The sequence below is a fragment of the Strix aluco genome, chromosome 18, assembly GCF_031877795.1.
Source record: "Strix aluco isolate bStrAlu1 chromosome 18, bStrAlu1.hap1, whole genome shotgun sequence".
Lineage (NCBI taxonomy): Eukaryota > Metazoa > Chordata > Aves > Strigiformes > Strigidae > Strix > Strix aluco.
In genome coordinates, this window is record NC_133948.1 from 11,170,785 (window position 1) to 11,194,659 (window position 23,875).

Sequence of the window (23,875 nt, forward strand, 5' to 3'; positions counted from 1 at the left end):
GCCTAAAACTCAATATACTGTCAAAAGAGAGTCAGTCCCTCATCTAATTAAACTCCTTTGTCCTCTGCATGTCCTTGCATTGCCTGCTCCAAAAGGCAGTAAAAGCAGAACTAAAGAGATGTTGTTCAGGTATAGGAACTGACTAAATACATTCAGAGTATGCTTTGCATGTCAGACTAAAAATCAGATGTCCCAATAACATCACTGACAAAATAAAAAAAATGTTGATTTTATTGGGAGCAAAACTAGACCATGAATCAGATGCAGCCTTGTAACAAGCTCCGAAATGAACAGAGCTCCTAAATTTTCTGCGCAGGATCCAGCACTGGCCCATTGAGACTGATATCCTGGTTTTGACCTCCACTTTTAGAACATCTTCGACCTGTAAATGTTAGTATAGCCATTTCATGGAAGCCCCTTCTTCACCGAGGTGTAGTGGCTTTTTTGTGCCTTGAAGCATGAGACTTGATTGCTCTCTCTTAGCACTTGTAAGCACTTACAAGTACAAAAGCTAATGGTCACACTTGCAGAATAAACTAATTAAGGGAAAATGCTCATGTACTTCAGTTTCTGCTCAGCCTTCCTTCAGTAAGACCAATGCCTTGAACAAGGCCTAAAACCAGTGCCTGATCCACCATGACTCTTGGGTCGCTTGAACTACCCTGGAAGGTGCCAGCGGAAGGAGTTTGGTGCAAGGAAAATGGTATGTTAGCATGGCTGTGTCATTAAACAATTGCAGCTTTCACTAGTGAAGCTCAGCTGAAAAGATTCTGCATGTAGAGCAGCCTCAGTCCTGACCTTCAGAACAGATGTGGTACAGCGGTGAGGACCCTGTCCTAGAAAAACAGTGCAGCAGGAAAATTAACTGTGCAGTTAAGGGCTGCAGACGTTGGGTAGGTAAGTAACGTATCATCAAATGTGTTTCTGTTAGCAGAGAAGGCATCTGTTGGTGAATGAATGTGTTGCTGCAGCATCCCAGTTGTGAGAGCAAACTTTGCCACAGCCCGTTAATCACCCACTTGGGAAGGAACAAGCTTGGTACAGTCCTGATTCTGATATCAGAAATCAAGAGTAAAATGATTCTATGCTCTGGAGATTAAAATTATATCAAATCTATGGAATAGCCAGAAGGAAATTTTTCCTGCTTGCTGTTTAAAGAATTTTTTAATCTTATAGGTAAGTCTTCAACCGATGTTTTTGGTCTTGTGTCTATTTGTTTAAAAGTGCATTAGCAGTAAATCAAGGTGCATTTCCCCTGTAGGGTTTCCTGTATGTCAAAGCCATGTTAATTCTCTTTGATTTTCTTCCCTTAGCCCCAGCCATTGCTGCAGATCCTTCCTCTCTTTGTCCCTTTGGACATCAAAGGATCACAAGGGGACAGCCCTGGCGAGAAGCTCCTCCCTGCTCATTAGCCTCCATAAAACAGGAACTCACCTTGGCTAGCTGTGCTTGGAGTCCCATCCTCATCCCCGTCACTCTTGACACTGGATCTCAGAAGGAAGGGCCTTTGCTTGCTTCAGGAAATCAGACCTGCTTTTGAACTGGACTATTTTGGCTCCCCTTGTAAGAACTCTGGTGGCTCTCTCAGCCCTGCAAGCTCCTAGACTCCACAGTACATGGAAAAATGCAAGCTTTACCAGGTAAGTAAAGGACTCCCTCCTTTTCCCTCTTTCGTGGAAAGATCCTAGACTTATGCCAAGAGCATGCAATCCTTTTAGAAAGAGAACAAGTGCTCCTGAGGGGTTACCAGCATTTATAGTGGTGCGTGTGTGGCTGGAGAGGATTTCAAAAATATTTTTTTTTTTGTAGGAATAGATGAGAAATTGTGGTTTTGAGTGTTCTTTGTGAGCCTTGGAAGATCTTTTGTAAGGTAGCAAAAGCTACTCAATTGTGCCCAAAACTCCCTTATCTGTATCACCTTGTGCAGTGTGATTGTTCACTGAAGGCTAGAGGTGTTATTTGTGTATTGTCTGCAAAGTACACTGAGTTCCCTTCAGGTTGAAGGTCACAGAAGGTTTGGAAATATTTATTATATTGCTAATAATAGTTCTGATACAAACTCCCTCTTTTCTTTTGGTTTTTCTCTGCCCTTTGAAAGTGTAAACCCCAAGCAGGCATACCACACCTTTACCAGGCTCGTGCTCAAACACAGGATTTTTGTGATTTCCTTAGGGTTTTATTTATGTTTTTCTTGATCAGCCTGTCTCATAACATGCTGTTAACCTCTTCTGCGTGGGGTGTGATCAGACTAGGCACAATGACAGAGATGCATTGGGAAACTAAGGGCCAGTCCAGAGGCCCTGCATTTGTCAGTATAACTGAAACCCAAAGTTAGTCTTGGGTTTTACTCTACAGCAGAAGGAAACAACCATTTACCTAGTTTAGGTATTCGGTTCCAATGTACATGTTGGAGGTGGCTGGGTATTCTCAGCTTCCTTTCTCTACCTCTGCAAGGTGTTAGTTCATTCATAAACAAAATACATGTGCAATGACTCAGATAATTTCCACCTTCACTCTTGTTTTGGGTTTTTATAGAGCAGTCCATATTGTGTTGATCTGATTCATCCTGATTTCTGCCACTTCAAGAGAATTTTGAGTTGAAAAGCAAAATAACAACAACAACAAAATATAGACTGTATTACATATGGTATTTTATCAAGTTAATTATTTATCAAGATTCCAACTGTTGCAGAAGTCACCTCATTTTCTTACTGAGTTGTTTCTGGTGTATGACCCCACACAGCAGAACTATTAAATATTCTAGGTGATGACTGGGTGCATTTGAGAGGTAAAGCCATTGCATTTGTAGAAACACAGTACTTCTGTTATTGCAAAAAAGCTTTCTGGTTTTGTGAAATGAGGTTCCCTCCAGAGCGTCGCAGTGTTTCAACTGACATCTACAAGATCAGAGAACATGGGGGTTTTTTTGGTTGTTTGCAAGATTAATTTCTCAGATAGCTTTATATATTCACGTGCATTTCTTCCCCGTGGACAGTGGCTGGCTGTTAGTTGTTGGACTTCTTCACTCAGAAGGTAACAGAAACAAATGTAATAATAACTGATACTAGTGAAGGTAAGAAGCATTCCTTTGGCCTTGTTGGAGTTTTCCTGGTATTGCAGACTCTATCCCAAACATTTTGGGAAGCCTGCAACAAATTTTCTGACATCATAACATTGTCTCAGTAATTGACAATTAACCGGGGGACTGCTTTAGGTGAGTGGATTATACTCCAGCATCTTCTAGCCAAAGATCCCCCCTGCAAGCATTACTGAATTGACTCTCATTTCTCTTTATTTCCCTTCCATCTCCAAGATAGGAAAAAGATATCTACAGCCTATTCTCTGTACACAAACTGAAGGACAGACCACTCGTATTTGTATAAGGACTTTAAAATCAAACATGGAATAGATTGAAGATCTCTTAATTTTCAGTGCCTTTATCATAGCAGCTATCTTCCTTTTCAACCTCATCTTGGCATAAAGAATATGTTTTAAAATGTGCCGCATGCAGTGTTACCATGACAATGATAATAATAATACCTTTAAAATAGCTTAGAACTAAAATTCTTAGAAAATGTTTAAATATCTTTCAAATAATACTTAAAATAAAAACTAGGTTACATAGAAGGGGAAACAATAGAAGTACAGCTTTAGCAAGTTCAGTTCAGTGCTCGGACGCCCTGCCACAAACCTCTTTGTGCTGTGGTTCCAGCATGCAGGCCTCTTTGTGGGGGAGATGAGCGTGTGAGTCTTGGCATTAGTTACATAGGCACAAACTAGGAGTTAATCTGAAGTGCCTTGCAAGCCACAGCCTCTGGCTCTGCAAAGAAAATCCAAAGTGGGTCCTACATATGGACCCACCACTGCAGAATCCCGCTGAAGCCGATTGCACACGACTGTGTAGTCAGCTGTGTGGATCCGTCAGCAAGCTCATACCATTGCTAGGGTCCAGGTCCCCATGCCAACTGTTCATGTCCTGTTTTTCAGTCTGTGCACACAAAACCTGCAGGGTGAAGGACGTTAACTACGTTTTAAAATCTTTGCTGCAGTGTTTACGGCATGTGCAGCTCCTTCCCTGCCTCCTGTAGCATCTCACTCCTACGGGTACATTGTGGACTCATTTTGGTAAAAAACAGATTATAACATCTGCCTTTGATTTTTAATTCAGTATTGAACTCCATTCACTTCAGTTCCTCCTGATTTCGTTGGAAGTCTCCCCTCAATAAGGACTCTTGAGATCTGCCTTGTAGTCTCATTTAATGGCAATGGAATTTGCTTACAAAAATGTTAATTGTAAAATTCATTTGGGGAAGGAGTGAGCATCTGTCTAGCTAATCAAAATCTGTTTGCATGTATTTGTGACTGGATGACTCCTGTGGGAAATCAGCCGGATTTTATTGTAACTCCTTTTGATACATGTGCTGCACTGAGCTACCGAATGCATCGTCTCATGGCAGCTTTCATGTCTTTGCAAGAGGATATGGGGGAAGCTTTAGTAAGAAGATGTTAACAGGGTAATCTTGGTGAGCAAACTAGGTGTCACTTCTTAGCCAGTTCATTAATGTTGGATCAAAGCAGAAAAAAGGGTAGAGGATATTTTTTTAAAATGCCTAAACACCTTTACAAACTGACAAAATTACATTTAAATGTTTTTTGTTTCCTAATACTGTAGGAAGAACCCCTTAGACTCACATGGGGTTGTTTTTGTGGAAAGATGGAACTTTCTGAAAAAAGCCAATTTCTCTGGAAATAGCTGTCTACTTTTCATGCTTATTCTTTTGAAGACATTACTCGGGAAAGCTGTAACAAGGTGAAAATTCCCTTATTTCTGATATGCTCTGAATGAGATCTGATCAGGCTGAGAGACAGAAAAATCTCCCTTTTAAACAAATAGCCGTCCGTGGCTGATGCTGTGTCACCCAGCAGAAGTGGCCTGGCAGCACTGAGCCGAGGACGCACGGCTGCTGTGAGTGCCCCCGCGTCAAGCAGCCTTATCAATACCTCGGGCAGACCACAGGCAGTGTTTGTAAAGCTTTACTGGGTGTGAGATCAGTCCACCAGTAGCTATACCAGGTCATGTTTTGACCTAAAATGAAACTAGTTTTTTTTTTGCCTGGGCTTTTCAGTTTGGCAGCAGCAATGTTGTGTGTGTTACAATATAGCTGAGTGCCTATAGGAGGTTTTTAATCCAAACAGCTTTACAGAGATGCTGGGTACCATCAACACCAAAGACAGTTCCTCCAGAATAGTTCCCCTTTCCTCTTCCCCGTGACCATAGTTAGTCTGCCTGTGCAGGCATATTGCAGGCAGCTCCTCTGATGTGCAATTGTGTGTTACTGAAGAGGCACCTTCCACCGCCGTCACAGGCTCCTCAGTGGTCTCCAAGTCCAGTTCAGACCAGCTGTCCTCCTTTCAGAATATTTCATGGTCCGGCTCTTGTCACCTCCCTTTCTTGCCTTCACTTGCATTTGGGTCTCCTGTCCACCCTTTCTTTGTCCTCTGGAGAGATTTTTCACCTCTGCTACCACCTATCTGTCGTTTTCTCCCATTACCCTCTGGTACACTTCTTTCCAATCCTTTCAGCTTTCATTTTATTCTCTTGGTAAAATATTTTGGGTAACCCTGATCATACCAGAACAGGAATGAAAATGGACCACTATGAGGTTTGGAACAAAGGAAGTCAGGTTGAGTTTGTACAACACACAAATCTTTAATCTTTACTTATCAGCTGAAAACAAACCTGTTGGAAAAGCCTTTATGCCTTCGGAGCCTGCTAAGTAATCAAAAACCTTGGAAGAAGAATAACGGATTTTCTTTAAGAGGTTTATTGTGCCACAGACTCTCTAGTTCTCGGCAGCACCTGGGACCTTCATGGGTGAAATCCCAGCACTGGGCTCCCTGAGCTGAACCAGCGCAGAGCACTGCGCGGTGGTGTGGGGCTGAGACGTACCGTGGCCAGACGGGAGGAGCGAGGGCCAGATGTATGGATCCCGTCTGTTACAACAGCGTGTGAAATTCCGTAGCTCCCTGTACTGGAGGGAGCTGGCACTGGTGGGGGGTACTGGGAGGGCCGATGTGGGTGCTGCTTCTCAGGGCCCTGTCCCTGAGCAGGAGAGGCTGCTTCATGCCAGCTCCCCTCCTGCCTGTCTGAAGTTACCGTGTTCTCTCTCTCCCGGTAGACGTGAAAGCGCCGTGTGAGGCACTTCCCTCCCCCAGCCTGGAGCCTCACCTTCAGAGCTCCATTGTGGTCACCCTTGAGGACATGGGTCTCTGGATGAAGTTTCATCAGATAGGAACTGAGATGATCATCACCAAATCCGGCAGGTGAGGGGGGCAGCACAGTTGCCCTCACCACACCCCTCCAAGCAGTTGTCAAAATCTCCAAGTGCTCATTTTTGAATGGTGGCCCTTAAACTAGTTTTGTAGCCAATTATGTGCATTTCCCTGCCCCTGGCAGAAGAATTCCACTCTCAGGATATCTTAGAATGCCAAACTGTGAAGTGTAAAAGGTCACTGTGGGGCTGATGTGCTGAGAAAACTTCTGTACTCTTATCTCACCACTTAACACTGATCTTCCTGTTGCTGGAGGTTGCTCTGGAAAGTGCCCTGGGCTTCCTTTGCCTTGGTCACAAGGCAGCAGCAGTTGAGCAGTAAATACCTGGTTTTAGGTGTGCATTTGCAGAAAAAAACATGGCATAGAATAGTAACAATCTGTGGTGCAGACTGCTCTGAAGTTTAAATGAGTCATGCATTGTGGAGCTTGCAGTGAAAGAATATGAAATTGTGAAATTGTAATGTATTGTGTCAAAGCTGCAGTGAGCTGAAATAATCCCTTTGGGTAGGGAGGTAGGTGTCAAAGCTTTTTTGCAGAGTCAGAAGATGAAAGTGGTGGCAGGGAGTACTGGAACAGAAAGCTAGCTGTGCTCTTACATGAGAGCACATTTTCTACCCACACCAGAAAATGCTCTAATCTATCCTCCAGGTCTGTGATACTGCAGAAGGCTAGGAACTATGTGCAAATTCCAAATATTTTCTTTTAAGTTTCCCACTGTTGTGTTATAGGAATCAGAACAAAAAAAGCAGTAACAATGTCAGGCCTTCAGTGACTGCTGCCCTGTTAGTGCCTCTTCCACCTAAACCCGTAGGACTAGACAGTACATCAGTAGGATGGAAAAATGTTCAATAGCTGTCCTGTAGAAATCTTGCTACCAGAACTTTGCACAATAGTGAGTAAACATGACATGCTGCTTTATCATGAGACAATATCCACTTTTTAGAGAAATTCTTATACTATATATTTCATTTCTCCTTCAGACGAATGTTTCCACACTGCAAAATCAAAGTCTCTGGTTTAATCCCGTATGCCAAGTACCTCATGCTGGTAGATTTTGTGCCAATGGACAACTTCAGGTACAAGGTAGGCATTTTAAATTATAGAAGTTATGCTGTCCTTCCATCTTTGTTTGAAATAGATTAATCTTTATGCTTCACTGCCCAGGCTGATAAATAAATTGTCTTTGGACAAAGTTCAGAAGTAATTGGTGGGTTTTATGCCTCTCTGGAGTTATTTGTCAGTTTTCCTTGGTGAGCAGCTGGAAAGGTAACTAATTTTCATTGTAAGGGATAAGTTTTAATCATGATTAATGTCAGACTTTTCTGACAGCCGTTGGGAGAAAGGGAGGAAAAATGAGGCCTAAACCTAGAGTTATTTTGGTAACGTGATCATGGCTCAAGAGCAAATCTGCTACTTGTGCATCAGAGGAGTCCACTAAATTGACAGTGAAGCAAAGTTCCTGGGGCTTTCCTGTATTGAAAATAGTGTGGGTTTTTTTTAAGCTCTAGATTTCTGTCTTTCTCTTCCCAGTGGAACAAAGATCAGTGGGAAGTTGCTGGAAAAGCAGAGCCCCAGCTCCCTTGTCGCACCTACATCCACCCGGATTCCCCAGCTCCTGGCAACCACTGGATGAAAGAATCTGTCTCCTTCCAAAAACTGAAGCTCACCAACAACACTCTGGATCAACATGGGCATGTAGGTTGTAGCTGGCCTTTGTGCTGCGCTCTTTTGGAATTCATTGCAGATGGATGTTATGGGAAATAAGTAAGATTTGTGAGAAATTAGATCACGTGGAAATTAAAACATATCCAAGTGCCCTTTCTTCCTTCCTCAGCCCAGCCCTTGTGCCCTCTTAACTACCTGCTAGGGAAGGCGTTAGTCTGTCCTGTCATGATAGAGGCGTGGGGGAGACGCCAGTCCCAGGCAGGCATCCCTGGTTTGAAATGGATGTCCTGGAAGTCTCCACAGGAGACTTTGCACAGTATGTTGGCCGTGGTTGCACATGGAAACTTTCTCCTTTGTCTGTCTCTGTGCCAGATCATCCTCCACTCCATGCACCGTTACAAGCCTCGCTTCCACATAGTGCAGGCAGATGACCTCTTCAGTGCCCGCTGGAGCATCTTCCAAGTCTTCAGCTTCCCTGAGACTGTCTTCACCTCTGTTACTGCCTACCAGAATGAGCAGGTACAGTGTGCAAGTACTGCTCTTGGACACATTGCTGAATACTGTCTTTAGAAGCCTTGTAGAGGAAGGTGTCTCCTTCCAAGCTACTCACCCTGGGCGCCTGTGATGGACAGTGGGAAGAAATAGGCACGTTATGGTTCCTATGGAAAACATCTACTCTGGGATGAGATGAATCATGCACCTTAATTGTATTAAGTGTGCTGCCAGTGATTAACAGAACCCTAAATATAGTAAAAAGTATGGTCAGAAGTCCAGATATAGATACTGACCCTGTATATTTCTCTAGTCAGATGAATCCCACCCAAATTCCTGTTGACCCTGGCAAAGCTGCTTCTCTCTGTATGTCAGTTCCTAATCAATAACAGGAACTGCTGGGAGAGTTCAGATACTGTGGCAAGGGCATGCCCAAAGCCCTCAGCCAAGCTATTGTGATAAATACTGAGGGGAAGGTCTTGAAACAGTAAAGAACCCAACCAGTCACCGTGATACTGAATCTTGTTCCTTTTAAGATTACAAAGCTCAAGATCGACAACAATCCATTCGCGAAAGGTTTCCGTGAGCATGGGAAGAACGCTCGGAGGTAAACTGTTCTTTCATCTGAATTTATTTATAACTGGAGTTCACTTGTGAATTTTACCCAGAGCCATTGAGCAAAACTATACCAGCTAGCTCTGCAGAGCTTGCTGCGTTGTGCACACTGCATTTGCCTATATCTGGGAACAACAATGTCCCCCTGTGCAGCCTCCTCCCAGGAGACTTGGGGAGTGGGAAGGAGATACAGGATTTCCTACAGAAATGTGAGATGTGACAAATTTGAGACCTGTATTCCCTTGCAAGTTGGAGCTAGGCTGGAGTCGGACATGTGAATAGCAGTGATAAGAGGAGTCCACAGTGGATCACTGTGTCTCTTTGAGATCAGCTTGATTCTGACATTTGAAGGCTCCCTCATTTCCTTTCGCTGTGTGTGGAAAAGTGCCTCTTCCAACAGATTTTTGTCTGCAAGAGAGAAGATGGATACCAATACTAGCAAGATCTTCTGTCTGGTCTGAGGGCAGCCAGGATGAGATGAAAAAAAAAGCTTAAATGCAACCATAGATTGGCAATAGAGAAGGAAAAAGTGTTTTTTTCCAAGCAGAAAATGTTATAAAAATATCTGAGATTTTGTTTTGTGTTATTTTATGCCTGAAAAAAAATCTCATTTCCTGATGAAAAAGGCCAGAACTGACTCTTTTTTACTTAGACTTTGAAAATGTCATGCATTTTCTTTCTCCTCCTAATAGGATAATTTCTGACTAAGCTTAGACTCATTTTCCATTTAGGAAAAAGCTGCTTTCAAGCAAAAGACCCACCCTACTATACATGTACCTGTGTGCACAGTATGCATATCCAATATCGGACTACACTTACAAACTCAGTGCCAAAACCTCTGGTGCTGAGTTTCCATGTTGACTGTGCCTTTTGTACAAACATGGAGCAACCCCTTTTCCGATTTGTCCCGAGTGCCCTGCGGCCGAGGGCTCTCGCTGGAAGCGCACACCGACGCAGGTGACATGGCGAACCCTGTAATGTGACTATGGCAAGCGTATTCCCGAGGGCCTGTCAGGGTGCTTTGCTAGGGGAGGTGTAAGTCACAGAATGTCAGAGAGGTTCATCCCATCTTTTTGTCTTCCAGGGCTTGTCCAGCATGCCTTGCATATTTATCTAGGCAAAAAACTTACGTACAAGCTACCCCCGAGTCTTGTTTCTTTCCAGGGAAGGACGAGCCAAATGCCAGAAGCCTAGTCCAGACAAGGGCCAGAAGAGGAAGCTGCCCGAGGAAAAGGAGTCCAGTGCTGAGGAACGTGGTAATATTGATCACGACAAACCCAGAGAATGATTTTCAAACAGTGCCCGGGCCACAGAAAGGAAAATGAACAGCAACATATTCCCCTCTCTGGGGAGAGTGGCCTGGGTGGAGTTCCTAAAGATGCTGTGTATGGCTTTGAGTCTGACTCTCTGGGAATGATCCACAGGAGATTGCTCACAAGTCGCTTGTCATTGGTGACTGCTCGTCAGCTCTCTCATCAGCCTCCCAGCCTGACTGTGCTTTGTGACCACGTATGATCATAAGCTGTGCTTTCATAACATTTCAATAGCGATATGAGCTTGCAGTATCACCCGTTGCTTTCTTCTTGGTTCTCATCAGTGCAGTTGTGCCAGCAGTGCTGTTTGTGCAGCTGGTTTGTGATGCAGATACAGGAACTGATACCATTTAAAAAAAAAAAAAAATCTTTGCTCTTTCTATTAGGTTGTTTTTTAAGCTTGATCATTCCTTGTTCCAGTTCACAGCGCTGCTTCTAGTAGCACAAGGCAGTAGCACAGCTAAGGAGAGAGGACAGGGCAGGACCACAGTGTGAGGTCAGAAAAAAGCTGAAAAGGGCTAGTCCCTTAAGACAGTATGACTGCAGAAGAGGTATTAATGTGTTTCCTTCCACCATCCTGCAATTAATGCAGCTGCCAATAGACCTTTGTGAGCTCTGGCGCTCTCTTCCCCCTTCTCATTTTTTTCCATTCTTTCTTTTCCCTGCTGTGAGTCAGATTTTGAGAAAGATGAGACTATAGATGTAAAGGAAGAGAGTAACCCTGTCGTGGTCAGCAGTGGATACCCCTTCTGGGTCTCGGAGCAGAATGGCAGCCACGCTTTTCCTGCAGCATCGCCGGTGCCAGCTGACCAGAGGGAGGGTCTGGCCAGAGAGCAGCAAGTGCCTACACCATCCTACCAGACATATCGGTGAGTCCCACCTCCTGGTGCGCATGTCCAAAGCCACCCTTTAATTGTTGGGATTCTTCTTCTACTGGGTATTTCCTAAGAAAAACAGCCCGTGGGAGTAAGGAAGAATGCCTCTCTGTTGGACAGCATACCTGGGTGATAGGTGCTAGATTAGCATGGAGATAGCTCCACAACAAAGCCTTTCTGTGTTACTTCGAACCCACTGATTCTGGGCATACGCATCTCTTAGTAATGCTCTTTATTTCCCTGTCCTAAAATGCTCTCCCAGCCAGCTCTGTGTACTGCAGAGCTTGCCTGTCCTTTGGAGGAAGTGTGTTGGAGGAGTGGCAAGACTCCAGTGTTTTTTCCCTCCTTATCACTGCAAATTCAGGCATTAGTTATAGTGAGCTCAGACTAGAACTGAGCCAGAACTAGGGTAGTCTGGGCTTACCTTCTCTGGCATTTAGTTTTTCTGTGTGAGTGACAGCAAGGCTTGGTCTAAAATCTGCACTAGCAGTAAGATGAAGCAATAGACAAGGGGAAGAGGGCATGCCAAGAGCTCGCCCTGGCTTTCCCCAGGGTATCTGTGTGGGTTTTCAGTGGTTTTCCGCTGCGGTAGGTTTGACTCTTCTCTCTGCCCTCGGGGCTCAGGTTCCACGAAGCTGGGGACAGCCAGCAGCTTCCCACCCGCGATGCCGCAACCTTGAATGATTTCCGGGCAAGGTGCCACCCTTTGGATCTCGCCACAGTGCCCGAGCACGACTCCAAACAGCTCCCAGAGGGCTTCACCAACCTGCCTCCACTCCCCCCGCCTCTGCCTCCTCCCCAGGACTACACAGGAGTGGTGAACATGGCTCTAGACTCTGTCGGGAAACCCGGGGCCCGAGCGCCCATGTACAGTCCCTACGGCACCGAGCAAGGCCTCGGCCAGTGGATGGTGCCTTCCCACAGCCAGTACAGGGCAATGAGCTACTCGGCCTTCTCCACAGAGTACAACACACAGGGGGCTCCAGGACACGCCCATGGGACCATGGCGGAGTGGAGCCAGTACCCTCTGTTCCCCTATGCCTGCTGGTGAACAGCGACTACACTTCCCAGTGAAAAAACTGAAAGAAAATTGTAAATGAGATCGAATTTGCTCTGGGGCGTTGACCTTTTGAAGCCTTGCCTACACCAGGCAAAGAGATACTGCTGCAAACGGTAGCATGGGACACCTTCGCTTCCTTGTCTCCTTGCACAACAACCCTCACCGTATTTCACAAGCAGTGGCTAAACTGGTGGCTGCCCTGGCCATGTCAGTGTGGGTATGACTGAATCAATGTGTTCTACAGTGGTTTTTTTCCCAGCAGGAGTAGAAATCCACAGGAGCTGTGAGAGCAGTATTTAAAGAGCTGCCAAACTCTCAGTCCCAGACTGCTTGCATCTTGCATTTGGCAGTTTCTAGAATCCCTTCCTCCCAGGACTTCTGTGCAAGGAGATAGGGGCTGAGGAGTTTCAGTAAGCCGTCCAGGTGGCCAAGAAGCTGTAGAGAATTATTGCAAAGACAAGCAAAACAAGCAATCCCAGTGCCCCCTTGAGCAGTTTCCTCACTTAGTATAGTCAGACTAAAGCTAGAGTCTTGCCTTTCTTCCAGCAGCATACAAGAGTAAAATACACAGCAACACGTGTGTGTCTGGAGCGCAGCAGTGGGTCATGCAGGCAGGGGAGTTGTCTCGTGCAGGAGAAGCAGCAGCAAAGCTGTGTGTTGTATCTGCGTGTCCCCCGTGCCCATCCTGCTTCTGTCACCCCTAGATTCGAGGTTAGTGAAACACTCTTCTTTCTGCCGGTGGTGGAGGGACGCTGTGCACAGAATGTGGGGGGCTGCTCTGCGGGGTTTCCAAAGGCCTGTGGTTGTCAGAAACGGGGCCGCGAACAGCAGTGCTGTCTGTGTCACTGCAACCTCTTCCTTTTGAGGGAAAGGAAATCTATCACTGCGAACTTCCTCTTTTCTTCCACCCCTTGCCACCCCTGGGGAATATAATTTATAGTTGTGGTTACTTTGCTACGCTCTGAGCGAGTGTTGTCCATAGCCAGTTCTCGCCAGCCAGGCATTGCTCCTCAGGCATGTACTTTAACGAATACCCTGTGGCACTGAGCTGTGTGCTGCACTGCTGGTGTGCTCGGCGCCTCCCAGGCTGGTCAGCAAAGTCATCTTGCCGCTGTTTGGAAGCCTGTAAGGATCAGCTTCCATGTTTAGTTATCAAAGCAGTTTCACCTCCCTTACCTCTGTGGTCCCATTATGGGGAGGAGCTGTTCTGCCAGTGAGCAGCCTACGCACTGCCTTGCAAAGTGGATTTCTTTTTATCTTCACGTTAGAAGGGGGAAGCATTCCTCTTTGCCCAGGTGGCAGAATGGCCCTGGCAATGGGGCCTTGTTTGAGACAAGCTCTTTGCTTCTCAGGGAGGATAGACATGCTCCTAGGTGTTATTTAGGGAATGTTTTCTTGTAACACTTTAAATAAACTGCCGTGTGGCCTGTAGCCATCAATAAGCAGTGAGGTGTGTCATTGTGTCATTTAGTGTGTATGCCAGATGGTTTTCTCTGTGTGCAGATGTGTGTAGCAAGATGTTGTCTCTGAGCAGACCTGGGCGGGTTTGTGGCCCCCGGTATGTCAGGACCCGGTGTGTGGGTACACCAGGAAAGGCCGTGTGCTGCTCTCTTCGGGTACCAGGTCGGCACTGTGCGTGTGCGTAGCGTAAAGGTGTTGAGCCGTGTTTATTGCTGTTAAAATGACTTTGAAAAGTAGCCCTACAAATTTGTGAAACTCGACTACAATGACTACTTCCTTATTTAAATAGTATTTGTTAACTGCTTTTGTACCACAATTATGATGCGTACAGAGCAGCCAAGGACTTCCCCTCGGCTTCACAGGATGGGTGTGAGATAAAGGTCAGACTTCACCACGGTATATGTACATGATATCCTATTAGCCTCTCCTCTGATAGCACCCTGGCCAGGAGCAATTTATACCTATTGTGCATGACACGCATGTGGATGCAAGTGACTCACTAAGAAGAAATCTAGTTAGGGGAAAATATGTGGAGGAGATTGGTTTTAACCCCAGAATATTATGATTTCCTGCTGTCCAAATGCCAGCTGCATGAAGGTAGGTCAGCTGTAAAAGGCTGTCCTCTGTGGATGAGAAAAATACTCTGTTTCTGACCATTAGTAGGTGATTTTGCCACCACTGTCTTCCACATCTTGGAAATCAGACGAGGAGGCTGGCTAGGGAGTTCAGTGCCGTGAGCCCTGCGTGCAGGGACCCTGGGGGTGGTACTTTCTGCCAGGCAGCCCTGGTACCCTGCCATGATCACTGCAAGTGCCATGCTAACAAGAAAAGAGAAAGTAATACATCCCCTCCACAGGCTACTTGGTTAGATCTGTTTCTTTATCTTTGAAGCTGGGTTGTATTTCCCTCTACATAGGGTGCTAATGGGGATGAAAACCATGCTGTGGTGAGTATGAGTAACTGAGGAGAACTGGGCAGCACAGGGAGACTCCTGTGCAAATATGGATGCGATGCTTTTTTCAAACCTTCAGAGTAGCATTGCAAGTGCTGCTGCCCCATGGGCCTGTCAGTAGAGCTGGTTTGGCAGACAGCTCTGCACTGGGGTAAAAGACTCAGCCTTGTGCCTAGGACAAGCCATTAATTACTCATCAGCCTTCTGTTGCAACAGGACTCCTTGCCCTTCTTTGGTGAATCATTCAGCTTATTAGAAAAGCACCTTTACTTTCCTTGCTCGCCTGTCTCTGGTTAGAGACTGTGGCTTGGCTGGTTTGTGAAGCCTTTGGAAATTTTGCCCGTAGGTGTGCGCTCTGGACTGCTGCCGCCTCCTCCCTTTGCAGTTCCCACTGGCTTGTTTTCTTCAGCTGTGGCATTTAAAAGTCTGTATGAGCTCGACTGAAATGCTGTTTTTGCACGCATGTGAGATAATGTAATGCCTCTCTGACAGCTTCAATAAAAGGAAATGAGACATGCGGAAGGCAGGCCATTAAGAGCAATAAAATAAACTCTAAAGTGTGTTTTTTGTGCATCTCTTCCAAGCACACCAGTGGCTCCACTTTAGTCATGTTACCTGGGGCCAGTTTGAACATGCATGACACGCTGTTGATCTCAGATCTTGGCGTTCATTGTTCTCTGCAGCGTATTCAGTGAGCCCCAGGTTATCAGCGCGCATTGCTAAATGTGACTCAGTCTCTTGTACTAATTCTTTGCAGCAAATTGTTTATTTTCTCTGTGTTTTCTGCTCTTCTCCTGCAGAGGAGTTACATAAGGATGAGGGCAAATGGACTATAAATGGGATCTAGGTAAATTTCCTATGGGAAATAAAGATCCTGATCTATTTTGGTTTCTCCTACTGGTTTTTGCAGCCTTAAGCCTTGTCTGACACTGCTTTGGTGCGGATAGGAATGGCAGAAAAATGCTTTATTGCCAATGCTGCAGTTCTTCCACAGAGAGCCGCATCCTGGTGAGCAGCTGCAGGCTGGGAAGAGGCACCTGTGATGCTACTTACCTGCAGTGCAGCACCTCTCCCCAGCCTCTCAAAAGATACGGCAAGTCCTCCTAGGGGTGCACGGTCCCCTCTCGCCTGGCCCAGAATGTGGCCTCTGCTCTTGTCCCCACTCAGTCACAGCCTCTGGCTCAGCAGGAGAAGCTACCAACTGGTTTCAGTAAGAGCTGATTTCCAGGCACTGGAGGGAGAGAGATGTGCTCAGCTCTCTGTCTGGTGCCACCAGATCGGCCTCCTTGGCCCGGCCGAGCCCGGCGGGAGAGCTGCTCGCCGGCACCTTCTGCGTTGGCAGCGAGTCCTTGTCTGGGTGGCGTGGGGCAGGGTCTGCATGTCTCTGTGGGGGCTTACAGGGCCCTGGGAGGTTCCTTGCCTGCGGAGAGGCGTGAGGATAGCCTGGGGGGAAGCCGTGTTTCTGTGCTGGAATCACCTCATAGCTGGACAGCCAGCCTGAGCCCGACTCATTGCTTCCTTTGGGTTGACCCAACCGCCCAGCGTGGGGCTGTCTGTTGTTTGGTCCCTGGTGAGCCTCCCAGGAGATTCCTGCAGTGCATTTCCTTGGTTAGCATATGTACTGGGTCACCTTAAGCAAATCCAAGCAGCAACGCAAACCCCCCTCCAGGAATAATAACACTCTTCAAGTCAAATGGGTTTTTATTGCAGAGCTGAAAAGCCACTTAATTCGTGAGCCCCAGGTTGGGATCCCATACAGAGCCTCCTAGCAGGGGGGATGCAGCATTTGGCTGACAACAACAAACAGCAGCCGTCACCTGCCGTGTGGGGCTGGACCGGCACAGAGCCAAATACCTCCTGCCTGGGAGCTGCAGCAGCTGCCAGCCCCCCCGCCCCGCTCATCAGCAGCCAAATGTGCAGGGTGCAGGTGTCTTCACTTACCTGCTTCCCCGCCCTCAGCCTGGATTTACTTTGTAAATGGCCAAGAGCAAAGAGAGAGGGGGTAAAACTGTCCAAGGCCAGCTGGAGAAGGGAGGACAAAGGGTTTCCCCAAAGCATGGGGTGGGGGTGGCCTGGTGGACTTTCCCCCTCTGCCCTGAGTGATGCCCACCCAGAGGCTGGCGGGGCTCGTGGCACGGCTTTGCCGAGGTTTTGTGGCGGCTGTGCGGGGTGCCCGTTTCTGCCTGTTTCTCTAGGGCTCGGCTCTGGGTTCCCCTGGCTGTGAGAAGCAGGCGTGCTGCTGGCCTGGCTCCCGGCAGCTCCAGGTAAGCTGGTTTCACCATTGGGCTTTGCAGAGATGTAGTAAGGTTTAAATGTGGCTTCTAGACATTACAGCAAACCTGAGCAGGAGAAACCCAGGGAGAGGTAACGCAGCTGCTTGCGGGCTCACGGGACAAAGTGAAGCAAGTTGGGAAAGTGTTTCTCCTCCGCAGGCCACGCTCCCCGCAGCACACGGCGTGTACTGCCCAGAACAAATGCTGAAGTAAGTGTTCAAGACCTGGACGTGAGCAGCAGCGTCAGACAAAATTTGAACCAAGAGTGAAGCAATCCTTCAATGGGGGGGTGAGGAGAGACGCTGCAGCCGTGATGAACAGTGTTGCTGCTCAGCTTGATTTGTTGTTGTTCCCTTTTGTTTTTCCAAGTCATGTGAATTTGTTTTATGGCATGAAGTACTTTGCTGTAGGGTGCTGGATTGCCTCTGACACTTCTGTAATGCTCCATTTTTTTTCTTTGAATGTGCAGGTGTACAACTGTGGTGTTCCTGCCCAGACAGCACCCTGCTTGGTGAGTGTAATGGATGGATTTAATTTCCATCTCCTACAGTTCTTTGGGGACATGCTGAGATTTTTATTTCTTCCTCTCCTATTTTTACTAAAGACAGAAAATTTTGTGCCTCATAAAGGAGAGTGGGAGTGGGTAGCTAGCGACACAGGACAGGCACACCATCAGTCATGCAGCCAGGCATAAAACATTGCTCAGTTTTGATATCTCTGCCTCTTATTGTAAAAATAAGACTGTACATGTAAAACACAGCAGCTGTTCACAGGAGAGACCTCCTGCGTGCTGGCACTGTCACTCTAGCTCCCATCTGTGGGGTCACAAAGCACCAGCACCTGGGATCTCTGTGTAACATCCTCTCTGGGAGATGATGCATTAAGGGTAGATCTGTGTGGAAATACTGGTGCAGAGTAGAATGGGATGAGTCAGGCCTGATCTCTGTCACACTGCCGGGTCCGTCCCCGTGCTGGCTCTGTTTGCACTGAGCAGCCAGCCCTCTGCTCACCCACAGTCTGGTTTTGGCTCTGTTTTTAGAAGGGGTTCTGTGGAGACAGAGCTGTCCAGAGCAGCTCAGGCATCACCCAGCAGCATTCAGGTGAGGGGGAAATGAGAATTGTTGCAGATCCAGTAAGTGTAAGTCAGCCCTCCCACATCCTTCAGGGCATCTCCAGTCATGGTTCTCCAGGGATAAAAGCAGTGAACGATTGAGCAGTGGAGGGGATGTGATCAAAACTGCACTGTTTACCAAAGGGATATGCTGAGCATTGCACTGACATAGGCTGAATGACACTAATGTGCTCCCTGTAGAGCCCCTGGGGACACAAGGGCATTTTGAAAATCATGGATGAGAAAGCTAGGCCAGGACAGCATGGTTTTCGACTCATCAGGCTGGGCTGGCAGTCTCTGAGTGGAGCTGTGCCACATGTTTCTCATCCCTTGCTTCATCCTGCCCTTATGTCAGTTAATGGCCCTGTCCTGCCTCCATCCTCAGGGACTAATTGCCTCATACTTGAGCAAATGTGCTTGGTGTTTAAAAGGAGTCTATCGGATTTGTTCGTATTCCTGAAAGCCTCACAGGGCCCTGTTTCCTTTGAAGTGTAAAAGCATCTGTCTGCCTCTGCTTCTCCAGCAGTCTCCTGCTCCATTTGCATCTCCCCTCCAGCTCGCAGGGGCAGCCCGGGAAATCCACCCCTGGCCCCATGCAGCGCTCCGGATTTGGGCTCAGAGGGCTCCCTGCCACAGGAAGATGGGGCTTGAAGACAAAAGTGCAAAGCTTCAGTCTAGGTGGGGGGTTGAGCTCTGCTTGCAGCTTGGAGTGCTCAGGATGGAGCTATTTCTGAAGGCTAGTTTCCAGTACTCCAGACTTTGGGAATGCTCTTGCTGCGCATTTGTCTGCAGTGGGTGCATTGATTAGGAAGGAGAGGAGAGGAGACAGCCCCTGGCTTCTTCCCACCGTGATACTTGGCACTCTCATGCCGGACAGCACTGGTCAGTAAGGAAATAAAGTCAGACCTGCGCTGCTTTGGATAATCCACCATCCAGGAGCTGAAATGCCCAGGGGTGACCAGAACCTGTAATGGTTCTCTGATGTACTTTTGAACAAATACTGTTGAAATGCAACTGAGTCCCTGCTTTGTGCGTGGACAATTTGGCCTGTGATTCTCCCCATCCCACCTCTCATGGACAATGGGACTGACCCTGGACAGGCTGCTTGGCCCCACCGGGGCATTTTCACATAAGCATGACCTTACAGGAGTGACCATATTTCTGGAGCCAGGACTAAAAGCTCTGTCACTCCTTGGTTATCCCCGGGGTGGTGGTGAGAGGACAGTATGGATAAATCCAGGCCTGAATTGCAGGGGCTGCCTGTAGTCGCTGCCGTCCAGCACCTCCCAGATGGTGCATTGGGTTTCCTATTTCAATGGGGCCTCGGCAGAGCAGCAGTGGCACCTCGCTGTTGGAGGCAGTAAATGGGCTCCCATCTGGTTTTAATGATCAGTAGCACTTTGGTGCTTGTTTATTCCCATGTTTTATGCTTCAGCAATAAAATACTGCTTCAGTTTGTTCAATCCATCCTGGTGCTGGATGGAGATGAGTTTGCAGCCTCCGACAAAGAGGTCCCAGCGGTACGCAGGATGTTGGTTATTTTAGACAGCTGGGCAGGATCAGATGATATAGTGGCAATTAGTTTGAAATACAAATGTCAACGGACAGTAGAGCAAGTAGGGAGGGCAGGTCATTATGTGCCTAGCAAAGAAATCTTGTCCTTGGATTAGAGGAGACTTTTGGTTATGGAGCTGGAGCTGTCTGCCCTTCTGTCCCCCACAGGGCAGCACGGAGCTCTGCTGTGAAATCTGAATGAAGTTAGTCCCAACTTTAAAACTAGGTACTAGAGGAAATTTTAGTCCCAAAGTGCTGCCCATGGCAGTTACTCAGCTGCAGCATTGTGTTTTAACCTTCCCACCCTGTTGCAACACTAAAATGGTGGCAGGGATAGCAGAAGTGCTGGCAGGGCCACGTCTCGCTGTGGGCATAGACCAGCTCTGCTGATTACCAGCACTGCTCGGGGCAGCTACAGCGGGACTGGGACTTGTTTTACAAAATTCTCTGGAGTGAATACAGTCTAACATTAAATTAATCTAAGGAGGAAGCTGTTTGTAAGGGGCCTTCAGGGATTTCTGATGTTGCTCCCTCTGCCTAGCATGCTTGTGTTACCTGCCCGGCATGTCTGGGAGCAGAGACCCTGTCTGCCGGCAGCTCTGGCACTGAGGCGTTTGTCCTCCGAAGGGACAAGCAGTAACACTTTGCACAGTTGGTATCTGGGGATCTTGAATCATTTTTGCAAATGCTATTTAAGCTTTTCAGCACGTCTAAACGTGACTCTGTCCCGCGGGGTAGGTGGGGACACTAAGGCAAAGAGAGATTAAAGACAGTAAACCACAGAAGGAAGAAATGGGCTCTTTGTCTCCCTTCTGACTTTTATGGGGACCTGGAAACCTTTTGCTTTCCCATCTCCCATTTGTCTTCTACCCTAATGATAGAGGAACAGTCTCCTCCACTTTATTTCCCAACGGTATACTCCTTGAAGGATCTTTAGCTCTTACCTCTAAAGAGCATTGATTTTCAGCAAAGAGATCCTTTTACCCAACTGTTTGTCGAGGCTTGGAGCTATAGGTGGCAACTAAAGAGAGAAGGACTTCGACAAACTAATTAACCCCCTTCTGAGTCGTTCAGGGTCCATTCCCTTGGTGCCACTGATGTTGCATTCGTGCTAATTTCCCCTGGAAGGTCTAATGTAGGGGGAGCAGTTAAAAGAAACTTTTCTTGGGCTGCTTTTATGTATCAGAAGGAAGGAAGGTAGGCAGGTGCTGCTCTGTGTGGTTATTGCTTTCCCCAAGGTTGTCCACCCAGCTACTGCTGGAGTCAGGACTGGGCTCCCTGGTGTAGGTTTCAGGCTGACGCCCATTTGGAGCACACCAGTGAGGGTCCCAGCAATGTGTGAAGCAAAAACAGTCCCTCAAAACCTGCCAGGTACCCTCTGCAACAGAGCTCCGGGTTACACCAAATGCGTTGCCTCCAGCTTCCCAAACAAACACGGGGCGTCAGTGTGGAGGGAAGAGACTTCTACAGAGCTGAGCGTGTTTTGCCATCACCATGTCAAGGACTGTCTGCTCCTCCCGAGGGTGAGGGAGCCTGCTCTCTGGCTTTCAATTGCAAATGAAGCAAAGGGCAAAGTGGTTACAAAGAAACCTCCCTGGCCCAGAGCTGGGTCCAGAGTCTTGGCCCTTGACTCACCCTGATGATGTAAAAGCTCGCAGAATTCCCGCAGAGCTGTGTCACGGTGCCCTGGAAAGAAGAAGCCCTGATCCCTATGGATGCTCCTTGCAGCCTTGTGCCACTGGAGCCAAGTGGGGGGCTCCAGGTGACAGGAGACAAGTGAAGGCAAGCAGGCATTGGGCTGCCATGTCCATCTTCATGCTACTCCCAGCCCAAAACGGGGGACAGTGGGGAGAAATAACGCTGGGATTCCTGGGATTTGGGGTTGGGACAGCCTGTGAGCTGTGGTGCAAACTCCTCGAGTCCAGACCATAAAGTACTTCACAGGGCCGTCCCAATTGCCTGGCCTATTAGTTTTATGGAGGGGGATATTGTAAAGATGCAGTTGATCTCTTTTTACCATGGTAATGAAAATGTAACCATAGTGGGGAAGAGAACCTGGCAGGGAAGCAGCAGGAGCCTGTGTTTGGGCACTGGGAGCCACCTCCCTGCGGGGTCCCGGGGTCCTCGGGCATCTGTCCACTTCCCCCCTGGCTGAGCAGGGCTGGCTGCCGTGGGTGGGTGCGCTTTGGTGGGGGGAGCCTTCGCCCCTCGCCTCAGCTGGGGGATCCTCCCGGGCACCCCAGCAGAGGAGGAGGATGGAGCTGGGTGGCTGCACAGGCAGGGGCACAGTGCCACCCAGTGACTGTGTGTGACCTGCGAGGGGACAGCTGGGGCAGAGCTGTGGCAGCCTGCAGTGGGTTTGCTGCAAAGGTTTTGAGGCCTGGAAACTGCAGTGAGGGTGTCTCAAGGTGATGGAGAATATGGGAAAACCCAAAAAAACAGCCGTGTTGCTGCTTTGTGATTAAAGGGCACAAGGGGCGAAGCTCCTGTGCTGTCATGGTGTGTCTGGAGCGAGGGTTTCGTGTGACTGGTCTTGTTCAGGTGCTGATAGAGGCTGAGGCTAGGGCAAGTTGGGGCTGAAGCAGCTCACATTTCAGGAGGGACCCTGGCAGCAAAACAAGTGAAGGAGGAGGTGGTTACCCAGGACGAGCTGCTCCCTGGGGGGAGGATGTGTCTTTGCATTGGGAAGTGCTAGAGGGCTCCTGGGGCAGGGTGGCCAGTCCCAGAGAGACGAGGCTGCCGCAGGGGCTGCCTTGGAGCTGCTCAGCCTCTGCCAGGCTGGGGCTGGACTGGAAGGGACCCCTCGTGACAAGGTGTCTTGGGCATTAGATGACAGCCACGCGTGGTGGCTTTCTGACTGGCACCACAAGGTTACCACAGGACCTTTCCTCCTTTCTGCCCAAACCCTGCCTACATTCCTCGCTGGGTCGAGCCCTGTGTTAGGTTCCCAGGCAAGCATCAACAGGCAGCTTGAATAGTGGGGGAAAGGGAAAGGAGCCAGGTACAGTGGGGTGCGGTGTCAGCAGCTCCCGAGGTGTCTCCCTGCGCTGTAAATCGTCACCCCAGCAATGCCCTGACATGTTTCCAGCAGGGACTGTCTCATGGAGCAGGCACAGACTCTGGCTCTATTTTGGGTGATGACTACAGAGCCCACAGAGCACTTGGCAGCAGGGAAGGGTGTTAAATCAGCCTGATCTTCTCCAGGTACGTCGTCTCCTCCCTCCACTCCCCTCCATTTTCCATGGCTGTACAATACCGTGCTGCCACTGAGCTGCGGGACTGCAATGAGCAGATGAAACCAGGGCACTGCCACGAGGGAGGCACAAGCCCTGCATGCTTGACGGATGAAAGTCCTACATCTTTACTGCCCTGTCAAGGACTGTGCATGCTTTCTGCTCTTAGGCCGCTCTCCAACATGTCTTTATTTTTGTCTATTTAAATTTAGGCCAGCGTTGATACCACAGCACCTTGTCCCACTAGTTGGAGAGCTGTTTCCATCCCATCACCTACCTCTGCCTTGAGCAGCTGGTCACTAGTGACGGTGAAGGTGGGTCACTCAGCCTCATACAGGCTGGAGCTGCTACTGAGTACTGGAAGTAACCTTTATGTTGCTACTGGGCTACATCCTGCAGTTTGGGACGATTTCGGCCAGAGGTTTCCAATAGTGCTGATATCCTGCATGTGTTGGTCAGACCTGTCTTGGCCCATTCAGCAGAATCCCAGACCAGACCCCATTTTAGCCTTTCCGTTTCAGACTCCCCCTGATATATCCCATGTCCAGGCCAAGGTGCTATTTCTTGCAGGGAAATTATCTTTGTTAATTTTAGATCTAGTTCTCCAAAGTGCTGAGTAGCCACAGCTATTCCAGGTAGTCAGGGGCAGCGGGAGGTATTCCATCTGTGAAGGACATGGCACTTTCTTACGTTAAGAAGAGCAAGGCTGATGAATTACATTTCCTTTGTGCCATGCAGTGCATTAGGCTGGATGCTCAGCAGGAAGCCAGCCCAGTGCTGTGCATGTATCGGTCGTCGCTGCAGACTCGGAGCCAGATCACCAGCTGCGATACCTGGAAAGAGAAGAGCTGTTTCTCTTCAAGGTCAGTGGGTTAATGATATCACTGGTCACAAGATGAGGGCAAAAAAGAGACAGTCCAAGATTATAGAAATGGAT

General features: G+C 48.1%; 1 protein-coding gene across 1 annotated transcript; it reads left to right on the forward strand.

The window, feature by feature from the left end:
• Positions 1-1,097: 1,097 nt before the first annotated feature.
• LOC141931592 (T-box-containing protein TBX6L) lies at positions 1,098-14,693 on the forward strand. The gene is made up of 10 exons (XM_074843940.1): positions 1,098-1,176; positions 1,314-1,640; positions 6,180-6,324; positions 7,315-7,417; positions 7,865-8,029; positions 8,372-8,518; positions 9,028-9,098; positions 10,271-10,362; positions 11,096-11,288; positions 11,919-14,693. The coding sequence occupies exons 2-10, from the start codon at positions 1,625-1,627 to the stop codon at positions 12,343-12,345; spliced, it is 1,359 nt and encodes a 452-aa protein (XP_074700041.1). The 5' UTR covers positions 1,098-1,176; positions 1,314-1,624; the 3' UTR covers positions 12,346-14,693.
• Positions 14,694-23,875: the final 9,182 nt, after the last annotated feature.

Bases quoted from the DNA above. Each gene is read 5' to 3' on its own strand.
- LOC141931592 (XM_074843940.1), top strand. The intron at 8,519-9,027 runs GTACAGTGTGCA...GTTCCTTTTAAG, and splicing joins CTGCCTACCAGAATGAGCAG to ATTACAAAGCTCAAGATCGA. The intron at 10,363-11,095 runs GTAATATTGATC...GCTGTGAGTCAG, and splicing joins GTCCAGTGCTGAGGAACGTG to ATTTTGAGAAAGATGAGACT.